This window comes from Labeo rohita, chromosome 20, assembly GCF_022985175.1.
Source record: "Labeo rohita strain BAU-BD-2019 chromosome 20, IGBB_LRoh.1.0, whole genome shotgun sequence".
NCBI lineage: Eukaryota > Metazoa > Chordata > Actinopteri > Cypriniformes > Cyprinidae > Labeo > Labeo rohita.
Window position 1 is genome coordinate 2,846,972 of NC_066888.1, and position 19,600 is coordinate 2,866,571.

The following is a 19,600-nucleotide window of genomic DNA, read 5'->3' on the forward strand; positions in this document are numbered from 1 at the left end:
GTCATAGCTCCACCTGCTGGCAACAGGAAGTGAGATGTTGCACTCTGTAATGAACGCAACATTTTAGAAATATCAACAAGTGTTATAGGGTAGCAACATGCTAGAAACATGCTATAACATGTTAGCAACACTTAGCTAAGTGCTAAAGCATGTTATTAATGCAATGAAACGGGAAGCTACAGTAACTCAGGCATACAATGTCCAATCTGCCCCAAACTTAACAGGTTTGATAAGAGTCCTGGTCTGAACACATTTACATAACAATATTCAATTATAGTCATAGCGCCACCTACTGTCAACAGGAAGTGATGTTTAACACTGTGATACACTATTAGCAACACACAAAAATAAGCCAGTGAGTGCTAAACTTGCTAAAAACACACTCAAACATGCTAGCAACACTTACTAAGTGCTAAAGCATCTTGTTAAAGCCATGAAACAGGAAGTTGTTGCAATTCCTGCAAACAATGTCCAATCTTCCCCAAACTTCACATGTTTGATAAGAGTCCTGGCCTGAAGATATCTACATGCTCATATTCAGTTAAAGTCATAGCGCCACCTGCTGGCAACCGGAAGTGACATGTTTAACACTGTGATGGTCTATTAAAAGCACAGCAAAATATGCCATATTGTGCTAAATATGCTAGACACACTTTCTAAGTGCTAATGCATCCTATTAATGCCATGAAACAGGAAGTTGTTGTAACTCAGCCATACAATGTCCGATCTGCCCCAAACTTCATATGTTCGATAAGAGTCCTGGCCTGAACACATCTAAAGGCCAATATTCCATTACAATTATAGCGGCACCAGCTGGCAACAGGAAATGACTTGTCTTACACTAACTCAAGCATACCATGTTCAATCTGCACCAAACTTCATATGTTTGATAAAAGCGCTGACCTGAAGACGTCTACATGCCAATATTCAGTTATAGGCATAGCGCCACCAGCTGGCAGCATGAAGTTTGGCACATCTAAATGACTTTGATATATTCCTCCTAAATTTACTATGTTAAAAGCATAGTGCCCACCGTTCGCTGTTTCCCTAAAGCCACCGGTCGGCGGTGAGCCCGGGTGCGAGGGCCCGTTCATCGCTGCTTGCAGCTTTAATTTTCTTTTTTAATCAACGTTATGACACTAATACTGCTGATGATGCTGAACTAGTATTGGCACAGCAACATTCATTTAACAAGCGTTCAAAGTTAAGTCATCTGCTCACCATCTGGTCTGGTTTCTGAAATGCTCCATAATCCCCTGTGCATTAAAATGTGTTTCAACTCAGCCTGACATTATTGACAGTGAATAGTGAATGAATGAATAGAGGATAATGGTTTACTTAAAGTTGTATTGTAACTCTTTTCTTGCCCAATCCAGGTGATTCGTGCAGGGACCAATCAGCGACCTTTGACCCCTGGCCAGAGCCAACAGAGTCAGCAGGAGTCCCTTGCTGCAGCTGCCGCAAACCCAGCACTGGCTTTTACAGGCATGCCGGGTAAGTTATGCTCTGACCTTTTCTTGCTGTTTTTACTTGTGCAGGTACTTTTGGATTGGTTGTTCTTTACTTCATAGGCTTTGCTTCATTACCATTCATCTGTGTGCTTTATTTATGTGGTCTGGGAATCTGAGGAAATGTGTGCATGTGGCAGTATTCATGGTCCTGTCTATTCACAAGCAATTGCCAACTAGTTCTAGTTTGGGATTATTGAAGGCAGTCTTTTACGGGTTTGGTGGTGGGCAGCTTTTCGTGCTGAAGAACTGATATGCCATTGTCTTTCTCTGATCATGGAAGGTTGTTTTCTGTGGTGACTGTCTAATTGATTTTTTTATTTTATTTTTTCCTGGGGACTTAAAGTCTTTGGTTCTTTCAATTGTGATGATTTTGGCTCATATTTAACAAAAACCCAACAATTCACTATCTCAACAAATTAGAATATGGTGACATACCAATCAGCTAATCAACTCAAACACCTGCAACGGTTTCCTGAGCCTTTAAAATGGTCTCTCAGTTTGGTTCACTAGGCTACACAATCATGGGGAAGACTGCTGATCTGACAGTTGTCCAATAGACAATCATTGACACCCTTCACAAGGAGGGTAAGCCACAAACATTCATTGCCAAAGAAGCTGGCTGTTCACAGAGTGCTGTATCCAAGCATGTTAACAAAGTTGAGTGGAAGGAAAAAGTGTGGACGGAAAAGATGCACAACCGACTGAGAGAACCGCAGCCTTGAGAGGCTTGTCAAGCAAAATTGATTAAAGAATTTGAGTGAACTTCACAAGGAATGGACTGAGGCTGGGGTCAAGGCATTAAGAGCCACCACCCACAGATGTGTCAAGGAATTTGACTGAAGTTGTCGTATTCCTCTTGTTAAGTCACTCCTGAACTACAGGGAACGTCAGAGGTGTCTTACCTGGGCTAAGAAGAAATGGACTGTTGCCTAGTGGTCCAAAGTCCTCTTTTCAGATGAGAGCAAGTTTTGTATTTCATTTGGAAACCAAGGTCCTAGAGTCTGGAGGAAGGGTGGAGAAGCTCATAGCCCAAGTTGCTTGAAGTCCAGTGTTAAGTTTCCACACTGCATGTTTTCAAGTCACTGCACCCGTTTATTATAATTATTTATATATATATATATATATATATATATATATATATATATATATATATATATATATATTTATAAACCAATAAATAAAAACATACACAGTTTCACAAAAATAATATATTTTAAACATTTTGTCCAAACAAACGGGCATTTGTGCAGAATGTAACACACTCTGTGTAAACTCCTTTGAAAAGGAAACTGGATATGTTTTTGGTCGAGCCATAATCAAAGTAGGCTAGGCTACTCTCTCAATATTCAAAGTGCAAATAGAGACCAAATTTTTCAAGCATGATACAGAGCTATAGACAGCTACACAACCTATTATAGTCTACATACAAATAACAACCCAGATATGTTATGTAGCCTAATTTGCACGCATTGTGGAACCGCTCTCTAAAGGCAAGGTATCAAAATTGCTTTTGAAGGCGCGTGCACGTTTTACTTTTGGTTTTGTTTTAACAATCATGCAAATTCTCAGCGGTGCTGAGCGTGCATTCTACAATACAAGACATTAATTTAACAAACAAATTTGAAAGTGAGGGGGACAAAAATGGGATTTTGAAAAGTGGATGTGGTCGAAGCTGAAAACGTTTTACACCCCTATTTACACCTGTACTTAGCATTTTCCACTTGTGATCAGATCGACAAAAACGCATGTTAATACCAGGTGTAAGCAGGGCCTTTAATTTTGCAAATCTTGCACAGTGCCTCTCAAATAATCTCAAATCCAAAATATCGCCATATAACAGAGGTTGTTTTTTTTTGTTTTTTTTTTTGGCTGCCAGATCAGTATCGATCTCCTCGGCATCCATCTTCGTTCTGGTCGCTCCACGCTATGCGCACAAGTGAACATGCACGCACGCTACACGTGCACTGCCTATACTGAGAGACTGTCAGATTTTTTATTATTTTTGTTATCTTTTTTTTTTTTTTTTTTTTTTTTTTGTTAGTTTGTGGTGTTAGCAGTACATAAAATCAGCAAACTGTTCTCAGAAAGTATGTGTTCTGAAGTCCACACTTACTTATTTAATATAATCGCAACATTTTGCCGTCATATCGCACAGGCTGACATTGCGATTGCAATACGATTAATCGCGCAGCACTAATATATAAAATAAATGAATTAAAAATTCAAAAATCAATTTCAAATTTGTTTAGAAAAAGGTAAACATTACAACCTAAAACACAAATCAAGAAATTGAGGCATTTTTTAAATATTATTTTAACGATCTATAAGCATTTGTGAAATAATTATATACAAATATATTACCAGTAAAGTACATATTAACTTATTTTATATATTTGTTTGTTTCTTCTAATTAATTGAACTGAGCAGTAAACAGTCAGACTCAAAAGATGTCTTATCCTATCAGTGAGAGAGGTCAGAATATCTAAAACTTTTAATGATTTTTCCTGTAAAGATTAAAAAAAAATTGAATGCCCTTTAAACATTTATACAATAATTATGTAAAATTCTGACAGTACAGTACATATCAGCTACTTCTATGCATCTGTCTTTCATTCTTATACACTGAGAATGAGCTAAATAGGACTTAAAAGGAGTTAAAAAGATTCCTTAACCTATCATCCCTGGTATTACAATCTTCATCTGCCGCCTTAGATGTATGATAGTTTTAATGTTTTTGGCATTCCAAGGTATGTTATTCCCTGATAACAACTAGTGAAATCTAATAACACAGATTCATCCAGGCAACTTAAGTCGGTGCTATATGCTTGATAGTTTTCCTTGGTGGAAGCTTTGCGTTTGGTAAGCTAATAAATTATTAAATCTCAATTCAATGTTATGTGTACAATTTCTTAATTCTGTCAATTTGCCGCTTGCTAGCAACTGATTTACTGATCAACAGCTAACTCTGCTAGGTTTAAATGTTTTAAAATGATTAACAGTTACAAAAGTTACATTACTTTAGTAAGGTAATTGAAAAGTTACACTACTTATTACATTTTTAATAGAGTAACTTGTAGTCTGTAACCTATTACATTTCTAAAGTAACCTTCCCAACACTGCCTAAGAATGACTTGTTCTTTGTATGTAAGTTTTGAAGAGTTAGGATAATGCACTTTTAAATTACTGTTATCTTTTTTACTGTTACTTTCATAAATCACCATAAAACACCGTTCAAAATATCCAAAATGCATTCGCAATTTAGCATCTTCAGCATCTTGGCATCATGTTGACAAAGCTTGGTGTGAACGACTTGTTTCTGCTTGGTGGAGTATGAATTTATTTATAGCCTGAATTTATTTTATTTTTTCCAAAAATCCACATTCAAGTAAAAATAGCCGACTTCCTGTTGGTTGTAGCGAACGGGTGTAAATTAGAAAGTTGTCCGGATTGATGAGAACAATATATGTCCAGAGTTTGGTGACTGTAGGAAAAACTAACCCCCCAACTTTTGTCAAAAGGTGGCACTATAGAGTGCCTCCTCCTCACTCATTTATAAGGTTTTGCCAATGTGTAACTATCATTAATGCTGATGTGTGTCAGGTTTCATGAAATTCTAAGCATGTTATCTGCCTCAAACACAGGAAACAAATATTAAAGTTTGACATGTTGCCAGGGCAACAGTATTTTATATAAAACCTTGAATAGCCAACTTCCTATTGGGTGAAGCACGGACTGTCAACACGAAAGTTGTTCAGCCTGATGAGGCCTATATGTGTATGATTTTTGGTAACTGTAGGTGAAACGGTGTATGCTACAGAACCCGTCAAAAGTTGTTTTTTTTTTTTTTTTAAAGCTTGAAAAGGCACTGATTCATACCCTTGTCTGTTGTGTTTTGATCAGGTTACCAAGTTCTAGCACCAGCTGCTTACTATGATCAAACCGGAGCGCTGGTAATGGGTCCTGGAGCTCGCACTGGCATAGGTGGACCTGTCCGACTGGTCCAAACCCCTCTCCTTATCAACCCAGCAGCTGCACAAGCTGGTGAATATGCTTGTTTTTACCTTCTCATTAAACTGAAAGCATTTTCGAAACATTGTATTTAATAATGCATTTATTTTTATTCTGTTGACCAAAATCATTTGCTTTTTATTTTATTACTTTCTTTCCTTCTTTTAATTCTTTCCATCCTCTGTTGTCTAGCTGCAGCTGCATCTGCATCAGGCTCTGGAAACAGCATGTCTGGTCCTGCTAACGGTCTGTACCGGTCAATGGGCTGCCAGCAGCCCCAGCAGCCTCAACCTCAGCAGCAGCCACCTCCACCCTCTAGTGGCCTGCCCTCCAACTCCTTCTATGGCTCTGGCTCAGTGGCACCCAGCTCCCAGAGCAGCTCGCTATTCTCTCATACGAGCGCGGCACCTCCTAGCACCTCTCTGGGTTTCAGCAGCACTGGTGGATCTCTAGGTGTTGGGCTAGGCTCTGCACTCGGTGCCTTTGGCTCCTCAGGTCTGTTGCACCATTTTGCATGGTGTGTATTAGTGTATCAACAAAGTAAAAAAAAAAAAAAAAAAATTACCTCTTTTATGTTCTGTTTTGAATAGAATGCGGTTTAAATAGACATCTGAGTCATGTGTCAAACTCAAAACTGGTCTGCCACCTCATGTGGCCTGCAAATTCATTTCTGTAACGAATAAACAAAACACTTCTCAGTCAGGTAGTAGTACGTTCGTTATGAATATTAACCACGTGTCACGTCAGTGTGTTCTTCAACTTTGTAGCTCGATGAACTGTTAAATTCGGCTTTCGTGCTTTAGATAATGGACTCGCTCAGCACTTGTCATTTATCAGCGTTTTCAGCATCTTTAAGGGAACCCTGGGTATTAAGACTTGTATGGCTTAATATAACATAAATGATGTCTCTTAGTAAAACATGTAGTAGAAAACCTATGGAAGATTTACGTTATTTAAAAAAAAAAAAATCCTGATGATCCTTTGCCACTTGTAAGCTCTTTCAGTACCTGTGGTCATCGTATCAGTATTTTATTTTCCAAGTTGTGTATTCTGAGTTGTGTTGTGGTAAGAATAGCATAGCTCAGTGCCAGTAGCTCACTGCAGGGCTCTACTCCTACTTTTCCTTTTGGAGCACTTATGTTCCTAACTTAAATGTAGGAGCACAGTCAAAATTTCAGGAGCACCTTCTAATAAACAATCAAAATATATAAACAAAAAAGTAGCCTTCCCATTACATTAATCCGTAATACAGAGGTGGCACAGAAGAACACAAAAGTGGCTTGTAGGTGTATTTTCATGTTTAATGAGGCTCAGAGGTGGCATGAGTGTAATCAAATTCATAAACCCATGTTAAGATTAATGTTTTAAATATAAAATTTTGAATATAGGAATATTAAATAATTTTAATAACTGAAATGATGCTCTAAAAATGAAACTAAAACTGCCAGTAGGTGGTGGCAAATCACTGATAATTACTGAATCATTCATTCATTTGATTTGTTTGAATGGCTGATTCATTCAGGAATAACGCAAGCGACTGTCTTTATGAATGTGAAGTTGAATCATTGACTCACTAGATTCGTTTAAAAAACACACGGTAATTCATAAACGAAACACCGCTATGTTTGAATGGAGATGCACAGCAGCTCAGTTGTGACTTGTTTCAAACTATTTTTGAGGATAAAATTGAGCAAAATCAGGCAATAGTGTCAGACAATGTAAGTCACTTAATATTAACTTATTTTACTGTTGTGTCGCTTATTTTACTGTTGTGTCGCATGTAGTAGTTTCCAATCACAAACGCGACCTGAAATGCTTGCACTGTAAAGCCCTGCACCGTGTGTAGTCCAAAAAAAAAAATTTAGAAAACATTTTTTTTTTTAAATAATGTAAGTCTTTCATGGGTTTTCTACTACATATTTCAGTAAGAGACATCATTTATGTTATATTAAACTATACAAGTCTTAATACCTGGGGTTACTTTTAATGATTTTAGGTTTCCAATATTCAGATGCACTTAAAAGGATTGTTCACCCAAAATGAAAATTTGCTGTTAATTTACTCACCCTCAGGCCACCCAAGATGGAAGTGGCATTTTTCTTCAGTAAAACAGTAAAGAAGATTTTTAGCTGAAATCGTGGTCCTTGGTGATTCATAAAATGCAAGTCAGTGGCTGCCAGTTTCTAAGAATAAAAAAATATATCAAAGAACAACAAATGAATACTTGTAGTATTAGTAAAAATATTCATAGTACACTAAATGAACACTAAAAACATAATACACACTTAAACATTTCAAAATACTGATGTCTTTGGAATCAACAATGTTGGAAAAAATATCCTATTGAATATAATTTAATAATGTTTGGTTTATTTTGGTTGACTGGAGACTCACTTTTTGTCTTCAAGAAAGAAGTGGACAAATTTGCACTAATGCCAATTTTTAGATTTAAGAAAAGTTTTACATGTTTAATGCTTGTTACATAATATGATTAAGGAAAATTAATTAAGAAATAAATACTCCCAAAAACAACAGAAATTGAATGCTTTGGTGCTGTTTTCGAAGTGTTTTTGTGAAATTCTTTCAGGGATGTGTGCCCCAGTAATGATCGAGCTCTAGAATTGCCCTGATTATGAGCTATGAAATTGGTCTTACATGTTGGATGGAGTAATGGAGTATATGAGATTTAGAAATTGATAGCCTTGCTTTTAGCCAAACGAATGAACTGATTAGTGTTTAAAATGTGTGGATTGGATTGTCATAGCAGAACAGTTTGTCAGTTGTGCTTATCATGTGTTTATCTTTTTTCTACTTTTGTACTCTTGTAACTCTGCAGTGTCAAGTTCCACTAGCAGCAGCGCAACCCGTCGGGACTCCCTTTTGGCCAGCTCTGACCTGTATAAGCGTGGTGGTGGTAGCAGCTTGACGCCCATTGGCCAGTCTTTTTACAACAGTCTAGGATACTCTTCCTCCCCCAGCCCCATTGGACTGACACCTGGTCACTCCCCTCTGACACCTCCTCCCTCTCTGCCCTCCTCCCACGGGTCCTCTTCCAGCCTCCATCTGGGTATGATCTCTTGGTTCAGTTGATTTATCCAAATCAGAGTTGGTTTCCAGTTTTGGTTAAATGAAAACAATTTTCACACTAGGGATGTTAATTTTGGTTATTTTTCGTAACCGCCAGCTGGTGCTTGTTAACCAATTATTAACCTTTAACCGACAAGATTATTTTAAATTAGAATTGAATTATTTTCGAAAGGATAAGTGTCTGTGACCCGTTAAAAAAAAACAAAATTTGTTTTCCATTGATTGATTTTACATGTGCAAAAAGCAGCAAACAACAGAACATGAACAGAACATCAGCGGGGTTTTTTTTGTGATCCTGCATTATTTGCTATTTCACCGCATAATAATTGCTAAAAATGGTCTCAAAAAAAAAAAAAAAAACTAAATTATAATTATTAACTGAAATATGGCAAATTTTTTACTAAAGCTGTAATGTATTGTATTATTTTCAAGATACAGATATGCGCATGTGACTGGTGTGTGTGAAACAGTGAACACACAACTTTTGCTGGAGTCTGCCATTGGACCGGCAAAGCAGTTTCCCTAAAGCATTACACAGTCGAGTAAATTTTGTAGTCCTTATAATAGATAAAATATGAATGACAACAGATGACAAAAGAAATTGTGCTGTTGCCATCTCAGAGGAAGCAATTTAAAATTTGTTTAATGTCCACGACGTGATAGGCTATGGACCTGCCTGTGGAATTACAATGTTGCTTTTTATTCTTGGTGTGGCTTGCTTTCACACAGCAAAGTTTCTAAACTAACCAAATGTGTTAATAGAAGTCACATGTAAACAGGGGTAAAAAAAAAAAAAAATGAGTAAACTGTCCTCTCATTGGTCAAAGTTCCACTGTTTATTTTCTTTTACTTTTTTTTTATGTAGCTGTCGTTATATTAATTTATAATTTTGAGAAGGAGTCCAGGATTTGGAAAACATTTTTTAAAATGCACTACTACAAAGAGAGCAATAAGACCGCATTATAAAATGAAAAGGCGCGCTTTGACTTTGAATGGTGAAAACATTCACAGGTTCATTTTAAGAGGCATTAATAAAACAACAAAGCTACTGCTCTTCACGGAACTGTAATTACCCATTATACACTGATATAGCCTGGTTCGTTGGTCCGTTGGATTGGATTGGTTTCACTACATCCAAACCGCTCACAAGTTCATTTTCAGTCGAGCTGAGACCACCTCGTTCGGGCGATCTCAGACCAAAAATCATTTATTCTCCCTCATCCCGCCGGACACGAGTTGGACTGACTGCGGATTTGTGTTTTATTATTAAATTAATATTACATTTTAATTTGCCCCGCAATTATTTCATAGCATAGTGCATTACCTCATAACTGACGTGCTGCGAGGATAACAAGATTAGGCTGGCTTACTCCTCATTGAAAATGTCTTTCAAAACAGGTTTGTTATACAATGAATTATAGACCTATAATTAAAATTATTAAAGGAGAAGTCCACTTCCAGAATAACAGTTTACAGATAATGTACTCGCCCCCTTGTAATCCAAGATGTTCATGTCTTTCTTCAGTCGTAAAGAAATTGTTTTTTGAGGGAAAACATTTCAGGATTTTTCTCCATATAATGGACTGATATGGTGCCCTGAGTTTGAACTTCCAAAATGCAGTTTAAATGCAGCTTCAGACGATTCCAAATGCGGTTGTAAACGATCCCAGCCGAGGAAGAAGGGTCTTATTTAGTGAAACGATTAGTTATTTTCATTAAAATAAAACGATTTATATACTTTTTAATGTCAAAGCTCATCTTGTCTGAACTCTTGTGTATTGTAGCTCAAGACAGTTAGGGTATGTCAAAAAACTGTATTTTAAACTGCATTTTGGAAGTTCAAATTCGGGGCACCTTATCAGTCCATTATATGGAGAAAAATCCTGAAATGTTTTCCTCAAAAAACGATTTCTTTACGACTGAAGAAACAAAAGACATGGACATCTGGACTTGGTTCCTTAAGGCTGATTTATACATCTATATAGTTAGGCTAGTGCCCGCTCACTTTTGCTCAGGCCTGCCCAAAAATTAAATTCTGGTTACGCCAGTACTGGAGCTGCGCATTACTGTAAGCTTACTGTAGTTTCCTAAAATTCATTAAACAACAGTAGCAGCAGCAGCAGAAATAATAGTTTTTTATCTACCTATTTATCTACCTATTTACCTTTTATCTATTGTGCTTATTTGTCCTGTTGTCATTGCTTTCTTAGCAAAATAAACAAACGTCATACATTTTGTTTGTTCTTTGTCACGTTAAGACTATTGTGAATCTAACATAATATAATCAGGTGAATGTGCTATCATAATTATTAAAAAAAAAAACAGCAAATTTTGTGCACATTTTTGGAAATTACTACCACAAAATCAGACATTTGGATCGCAAATGTTTGGATTTTGAATCCAAAATTCTTTCTGTCCGTTAACGGTTAACTGGTTAAAATGAGCATTCCTATTTCACACCAAGCAAACCCAAACTGAGGTCAGAAGCTGTGTGAAAGCTTTTTTTTTGTGTATTGGTTCTCAAAGTACGGGGCATGCCTGCCAGAGGGTAGCGCACAGGGAAAACTCTATAGAAGCAAAGTAAACTAAACTCAGTCCTGTTTTCCTCTCACTCCTGCTCTTCTCAGGTGGTCTGACCAATGGCAGTGGCCGTTATATTTCGGCTGCACCGGGAGCAGAAGCCAAATACAGGAGCTCGGGCAGTACCTCCAGTCTTTTTAGCTCTAGCAGTCAGCTCTTTCCTCCACCACGAGCCCGCTATAGCCGCTCAGATGTCATGCCTTCAGGACGTAGCCGCTTACTAGAGGACTTCCGGAATAATCGCTTTCCCAACCTGCAGCTACGAGATCTGCCTGGTCACATGGTGGAGTTCTCTCAAGACCAGCACGGATCCAGGTCCCAGCTCCTCCCAGCTTATACATTTATGGGATTTCGGAATTTTTTTTTTATACAGTTTTCAAGTAATGAAAAATAGGGAAAATTAACTTAATAGCCTGAAAATTTATATTTTAAGTTTGAAAATGTTTGGAATCATGCTACTTTAAATACCTGTATTCATTGTACATTAGTCTTGCACGTTTTACAATGTCTGATGTCTGTTTTTTTTTATGCTATATCTGCTTATTAATTGTAAATGTTTCTCATAATAGCAAATACTTTTCTGACAGCTTTTGACACATTTTAGATCATGCATGTTTGGAAATATTGCAAAAATAGCAATTAAACACTATTAAAACACTGTTGTCATATAAAATAAATATTCTTAAAAATAATTTTAAGAAAGACTGGGAAAACTGCATTCCTTTAAATTCCCAGAAACATTTTTGTGTGTGTGTGTTTAATGTAAGGTCCTTTTCTCAATGTCTAGGTTTATTCAGCAAAAGTTAGAGCGTGCAACTCCTGCAGAGAGGCAGATGGTGTTTGGGGAGATCCTACAGGCTGCTTACCAACTCATGACTGATGTCTTTGGAAACTATGTCATACAGAAGTTCTTTGAGGTAATTAAGTTAAAATGTTCTACCACAGTTTCTAGGTCTGTTTCTAGAATGTGCATGAGTAAATTACTCATTCTGCTCCAATGCTTTTTTTTTTTCCCCCATCAGGCTCTGTGTACCTTTTTAAACCAGGAAAAAAAAAAAAAAAATGAAAACTATTTTGAAAATAATTAAAATGTTACATAATTGGTAATAATAGACACAATTTATTTGTGAGGGAATAATTATCATAATTTTATTGCATTCATACACATAACGTACAGTTTGTCTCAGCCATGCATTAATTTGAACGGTGAGGTTTAATTCAGGCTTTTATGCATCGCAGGAGATGCAGGCCACTTCTCAAATCTCAAAATGCTTTTATGATGCACAATAAATTTAAACACAGTCAGCTGTCGTAATAGATCATATGGTTTAGGAAACTTTAATGCTGTCGTGTAAAGCAAATCTGCTTCAAAATGAAATCAATTACAATACTCTTGACACTGAAAAAATGCATTTTTTAAAATTTGAAATCGCTTAAAATAAAAAAATAAAGTTACGCATTGAATGTATTTCAACTTTTATGTAATTTTGATAGCTAGGCTGTTTTCTTGATCTTAATTATATGATGTTGTTTACATTGCTGTCTCCCTGCCAACCAATCACTGCGTTGCTGGTCATGGTTCATGGAGTATCGATATATCTGCCTTTTCCAATGAACATCAACATGGAGTAATCTAAGACAATTTAATCCAGATATTTTAATCAAATCTGCTAAATTGTTTGAAGAACCAAATTAGTCATAGATCAGTTATCATGATTAAAAGATCTGGGATCTGTCAAATGATCGCAGATGTATAAAGTGAAGTATAAAGAACAGATCGGTTTTTTTTTAATAAAAAAAAATGGAAAATGTTAAAAATGTTGTCAGTTATAAACACACAGTACAAAAATGTTTATGAATAAAATATAATTGTATCTTTTATGTGTGATGACTTATGCATGATGCGTTTCTGTCTTTGAGAGTAACTGCTTTCTCTGCTGCAGTTCGGCAGCGTGGATCAGAAACTGGCACTTGCGACCCGTATACGTGGCCATGTGTTGCCGCTGGCTCTGCAGATGTATGGTTGTCGTGTGATTCAAAAGGCTTTGGAATCCATCTCTTCTGACCAGCAGGTAATTGTAAGTTGCCTTTTGTTTTGTTTCCACATTACACATTAAACTACAATGTTAGAGATTGTTTGATTATACTGTAGCTTTCTGAAGTACAGTCCAATAGGATTAAAAAAAAAAAAATTAACTCTACATGTACTAAAACAGAATGTTAAGAAATGGTGGTAGTTTTCAGAACTACAGAGAGATTAATAGTTCAATTAAAGGTTATAATTTTTTTTTATTTCTTGTGTGTCAGGGTGACATTGTACGGGAGTTGGATGGTCATGTACTGAAATGTGTGAAGGATCAGAATGGAAATCACGTGGTGCAGAAATGTATTGAGTGTGTCCAGCCCCAGGCTCTTCAGTTCATCATTGATGCCTTCCAGGGACAGGTATCAGCTGTACAGACATTCAAAACACCCAGAAGCAGGTTTTACATATATGTTGGTGGCAGACCAAATATAGATGCATATTATTCCATGTCTGTAGACAAGTTTCTTAAAGAACCTTTGTGGTGTGCTGTAGTCCATGTTAAAAACATCTGCTAATTAAAAAAATGGTAAGGTTTTGCCATATCGCTTATGTCATGGTAGGTATTTTCTTTCTTTTTTTTTTTTTTTTCTCTTTATATCAGTAGGCAGGACTGTCTTACGTTACTTGCACATGGGGGCAGTTGCAAAAAAATATTTAACTAGTATTACAGGTTAGTCATCTAACTTTTTAAGACCAGGTCAGTTGCGTAAAAACTTAGATTTTCTAGGTCTAATTTGAACATGTAAGAGTAAGACTGATTATCCTTTAACTGCTAGTTGGCCACACTAGTACTTAAAGGGTCATGAAACCCCGGAACACATTTTTTGAGATGTGAACAGATATTTACAGGTTGCATCTCAGTGAAAACACTAATAGCATTCATAAATGTTATCAAAAAGTGGAAATTGGATTTTTTTTTCTTTCATTTTTCTTAGCAATTTTGTTATAGTGATGTGCTATAGATAGGCTGTAGGGGTGGGAGAGGGCCGTTTCTATGTCAGTCGTTTCTGAGCTCTTTTCTGCATTTATTCATTAGAAAGAGTTTGTTCAACCCAATAACTGCATTGCAGTATGCATAAAAATATCTGCTGTATTATGCGTAAGATAGTACTGCTTCTCCCCTCAGTGTCATTTAGAGACATGCTCAACGTAAGTGCTAGTATCATCGGTGCGACAAAATAAAAGTATTGTTTGCATTTCCCTACGACTCAACCAGAGCTGAAGCTTGGGTGCATGCGGTTGGTTTTCCATGTTCTAACAACACACATGGAAAATATGTTTGTAGCAAACATTTTGTTCTTGTAACTGTATTGTCTTCAATCTCTGGAATATTTTAATTCACACGGCTTTAAAACACATGCAAAAGCAAATAAAGAAGTTTAATGAGGATGCTGCAGTGAGCAATCGTGATCTGAGATTATATATTTTAATTTAAAATTTTTTAAAACGTGTAAATGCTGTAGTTTTGTGAGCACAGGAAAGCCACTCGCTGATAGCAGCGGTGAGAGAACTGTCATCTTTCACACTGCTCTGGCCATCAGACAGTCAACAGAATTCTGTTCTTACCCAGGGTTTCCGCGGGTCTTCAAAAAGTCTTATATCGCTTTTCCATGAATTAAGGCCTTGAAAAGGTCTTAAATCAGAGCAGCAAGTCTTAAATTCATTTGATCATGGCATTAATTTTCGTGAGGAATTGTTTCCTCGTGTGTTTCATTTTAAAGTGAAGTGACAGCGTAATTTCTATGCTACATGGCTTAGGTCGGTCAATATTCATTAAACAATACGTTGTGGATGGCAGTATGTGCTGCTTCATCTGTCAGTCACCCAAAGAAGAACTTGTCATCTTGATTTTTTTTTTTTTATAGTAATAAAAATCATTTAGTTTAGTTAGAGAACAGACAATACAATTAAAACGCTCGATGCAGTGTGCCGAACGTCAGTCGCATCACAGATCAGATTTCTTTTATCACGTAAAGTCGAGCTGACCGACAAGGAGAGAGGTGAGAAAGACAAGACTATGATAGTGAAAGTTTATATGTATTTGGTTCCACAGTGTTTGCTGACTTTTATTTATTTAAACTGTATTTTTTTTAATTTTATATTAAGCGTGCAAGGTGTATGCCGTGCTTCCAAGCTTTCTTATTCGTTTTGCTAATAAACGTTCTACGTTTTTTCTTTATTTGGTTACACAGTGTTTTTCAGTTTTGTATACCTATTTAAACTTTGTATAAGTTATTATTTTATATTGGACATATAACGTGGTGTATTATTATTTGTTTTGTTAATAAAAGTTTATGTTAATGCCACTAATTTAAAAGTGAAAGTAAAATGTGCAGGACGCTTTTACAAGCAGTACCAGAGTATGCAGTCTGCATAGGGCACCAACTCCTGGGGGGGGGGGGCACCATCCCAGTTGCTCAAAACAAAAAATAAACTTTCGTTCTATAGTAATATTAACATGTGAATATACACATACAGTAGGCTAAGGACACGTAACGCATTATTCCCGTGTTCGTGCCCGTGCCCGTGCCTACTCTCAGTTCAAGTAGCCTAATGTTTGCGGCTGACTGCAATCATAATAAGTGGTCTGGCGCAGAGAAAAGAAAACGAAAAAAAGCCAAGATAACGCCCATGTATCACTTTCAGGTGCGTTCATAATCCTGAGAAACTTTTTTTGGCTGTTGACCTTAATAACGTGTTTTAATGTCGGTAATAATGTTACCACCACCAACGCACTTGCCTTACTAATTTTCAAGACTTAAAATGCATGAACCTATATAAAAACAATGAGGCAATAATGATTGGTTAATTAAAAATAATCATATGGTTTCATTAAATAACACTGTTAAAATACATAATGTGGGCTAATACGAAATAAACAATTTATGTACATTACGATCAAATCCTTGTTTAATAGTGACCAAACATTTAATTCAAATATCCACTTAATCTTGTGATAGAAATGCCACAGCCTGTATAATTTCTTCAACAAAAACATGTGGACATCACAACCTTTGCCAAAATTAACCATGGTTTTATTGTAGTAAAACTGCTTTTTGTGTGTGTGTGTGTGGTTTTCTGGATGCTTGAGACAATAAAATCAATTAGACAACTGTATTAGGCCTAATAAAATCATAGTCATAGGTAACTGTCTATATCTAAAAGTGTAATTTATAAATAATACAATTTCGTTGCAAATTATTCATTTACTTTTATATTTTACTAAAGTTCTATTTTGACCCTGTATAATAGGTGTTTTTTTTTTACTTCCATAATGAGGGAGGGGTCACAACAATACAATTCTGCTTAGGAACCCATTTGGCCAGTAGCGGCCCTGTTTACAAGCTGCTTAAAACCGAAGAAAAGAGGGAAAACTCAAACTAAAAACATGCCAAGTTGCCACTAATTTAAAGTGAAAGTAAAATGTGCATGGCATTTTTACTGAAGGAAAGCGAGGAAAAGAAGGAAAACTCAAGCAAACTAAAAACAAACAATTGCTAGATGCTGAACTGCTGCTAATTTGAAAGTGAAATTAAAACTCGAACTGTACTTAAGGAACATATTGCTGTATTTTTTTCCCTTAAATTTTCTTTAGTTGGTCTTATCTTATGCAAACCCTTCCTTCTTTCCACACATTACCCACCCACTTTATCACAGTAGACCACACCCTTTTTTGGAACCCTTTATAAATCAGAGGTGTAAAAAAACTGCTAAAGCAGGGGGGTTTCATGACACTTTAAAACAAAGGTTAAACTTAGGAGCTCTACTTCAAGTTCTGCCTAGTTGTTTAAATTTGTAACGAATACTTTAAATCCCAAATAAAATTAAAGGGGTCCTTATGCTGTTTTACATAGTCTTGATTTTGTTTTGGGTGTGTACTAGAACATGCTTTCATGCTTGATGGTTTGCGATTTGCGAACAGCTAAGACGGTGTTTCAGTACTGCCCAAAGAAGCAAGTTCCGTGTACAACTGTTAGCACAAGCTAGATTAAAGTGAATTTTACTTTTTAAATATGGATATTATTCTTACAAAAACGCATCGATTCGCTATAGGAGGCTTTTATTGTTCCCCTGGAGCCATGTGAGGCACTTTTTATTATGGATGCATGCACATTATTGGACTTGTTTTGGACTGGTGAAGAGAAACATGCATCTATCCATGTGCCGTTCTAAAGTTTGGAAGTTCCAGGATAATTTTAAATATAACTCTGATTGCATTCGTCTGAAAGAAGGAAGTCATATACACCTAGGATGCATGGAGGGTGAGTACATAAAACGATACAGTAGTGTTGGGTCCTATCGTCAGCTTGCGAGATCGCCAATACATGATATTATCATGCTAATTTATTTAATTATGTACATACTTTGTTTCATTGCCCGAAACCAGCTCCAGCGTAAGGCTAAAAGCTATAACATTAACATTATCAAAGAACATCATCACTGATCAGCCTAGCCTAGTCTAGTGCAAGTTTATGCATTTTAAAAAAAGTTTTTTAAAAGTTATAAGTGAAGCTATCCACACTGTATGATGAACAAATGAACAAATCTCTTACCACACACTGCACAATTCCGCAGCGCGTAACAGGTCTGACGCGGCCATTCTAGTCAATACTTATGTTTATACCAGCGGCGTGTTGTGGCTCTGATGCGGCCACTTTAGTCAATGCTTGTGTTTATACCCACTGTTGAAGCCTCTCAGAAGCTGCTCTCCGCGTTGCATCGCTAAAGTTAGGCTAAGCCTCCACCTCGTCCCTACCCACCCCCCAACCATTCGAATTTCAGTACATGGGATTTATTTTAATGATATTCTAATGGACTGTGTTGTAACATTATAACATCAGGAAAACAAATGCTGTAGTCCAGAGGAGCCATTCGTTGTAGTTCTTGAAAAGGGATTTTTTAAAAATGAAATATCTCCTTTTGGGGTGGACTTTGAGTTTTGTAACTTTGTAGATCTTTTTTATGCCCAAACATACACACCACACACTGACTAAAATTAAAAAAGTGAAAAAGCATAATAGGACCCCTTTAAATAAAAACAGTAATTATTTGGTTGAATTGACATGATCTCATGCATTGCAAAATTATTTAGATAAATAAATAATTTAGTCGTACCTCCCTGACACTATATGTTGTTATTTAAGGAAATCACTAATAATGTGATCAGTGATGTAATGTTTTACTAGTGAACTAAGGACACAGCAGTGTTAAGTATTTGTTTGTTTGTTTTTTGGTGTGTAGGTGTTTGTTTTGTCCACTCATCCGTATGGCTGCAGAGTGATCCAGCGTATCCTGGAACATTGTACCCAGGAACAGACACTGCCCATCCTGGAAGAACTCCACCAGCACTCTGAGCAGCTGGGACAGGTACAGCTTCCTGAATGTGTAATCCAGGAATTCTATGAATCTGTGATGTCTACCACTCTTGCTGTAGTTAGTTTCTTATTGTGTGGCCTCTTTTCATCTTTCAAAAAATAGTCCCAGTAGAAAATGTTAAAGTTTAAGTAATTAACTATTCCAAAGTGCCAAAATTAGCAGCTGCCTTCTAAGACGCTGTTTACACAGAACATGTTTTGCATTCCACTGGGCATTTTCCATTGCTTTTCTTTATAAACCTGCTAGACAGACTTTGACTGTTGCAGCATCTCGTGCAAGTCAATGTTCTAAAAATGCAGTGCTCCAGTTAGTGCGTCTCGATCTTGAGTTTATTCATTCCACTGCCCTGTGCCAACATAAAAAAAAACATTGTGTGAATGCCTCCTAAGGCTGCATTCAAACGTGACTGATTAGAAATGGTCTTCAAATGCATGAGAGGTTCAACTAATGTTCAGTTAGTTTCAGTGCAGTGTTAGCATGTTGCTGAGCTAACAATTGTGCTTTTAAAGACCCTGCAGAATGGCGCAGTTGTATTTTCTTATTGAAACCAAAAGTTGCGAAGGAAAATGACTTTTTTTTTTTTTTTTTTTTTTTTTTTTTTTTTTTTTTTTTTTTAAATTGGCAATCGCTTTTTAGTTGTTGAATCGTCGTTTGCTACTAGAGATGGTAGTGGTATTGAAGAGGTGGGACCTCATCATTGTATATTGAGTTTTATTGGACTTAAATTTGGATAAGCCTTTGAATACAGAATGAGACAATATTTTGAGAGATTTTATCTTTAAATGCATCTGCTCAAATTTTGCCGAAGTTCAACAGCCCTTTTAACTTTTGAGTGAAAGAGGATTGTTCTGTGATTGCCTTATTTTTGTATGATTCAAAACATGCAAGGATCCCTGTAGTTAATCCTAGGCAACATTTGCTGCCTAGTTTTTGTTTTTTTGTAGTTTGCCTA

At 36.5% G+C, this 19,600-nt stretch overlaps 1 protein-coding gene across 4 annotated transcripts in view; it reads left to right on the plus strand.

The window, feature by feature from the left end:
• pum2 (pumilio RNA-binding family member 2) overlaps positions 1–19,600 on the plus strand; it is a 66,370-nt gene that overhangs the window by 36,494 nt on the left and 10,276 nt on the right. For 2 of the 4 annotated variants that reach the window (XM_051139568.1, XM_051139570.1), the window contains exons 11-19: positions 1,377–1,494; positions 5,412–5,552; positions 5,712–6,014; positions 8,356–8,586; positions 11,234–11,501; positions 11,974–12,103; positions 13,130–13,264; positions 13,494–13,631; positions 18,514–18,639. In XM_051139568.1, the coding sequence (XP_050995525.1) occupies positions 1,377–1,494; positions 5,412–5,552; positions 5,712–6,014; positions 8,356–8,586; positions 11,234–11,501; positions 11,974–12,103; positions 13,130–13,264; positions 13,494–13,631; positions 18,514–18,639 (1,590 nt within the window). The remainder of the gene's footprint in view (positions 1–1,376; positions 1,495–5,411; positions 5,553–5,711; positions 6,015–8,355; positions 8,587–11,233; positions 11,502–11,973; positions 12,104–13,129; positions 13,265–13,493; positions 13,632–18,513; positions 18,640–19,600) is intronic. The other 2 variants (XM_051139569.1, XM_051139571.1) reach the window with 1 other exon arrangement.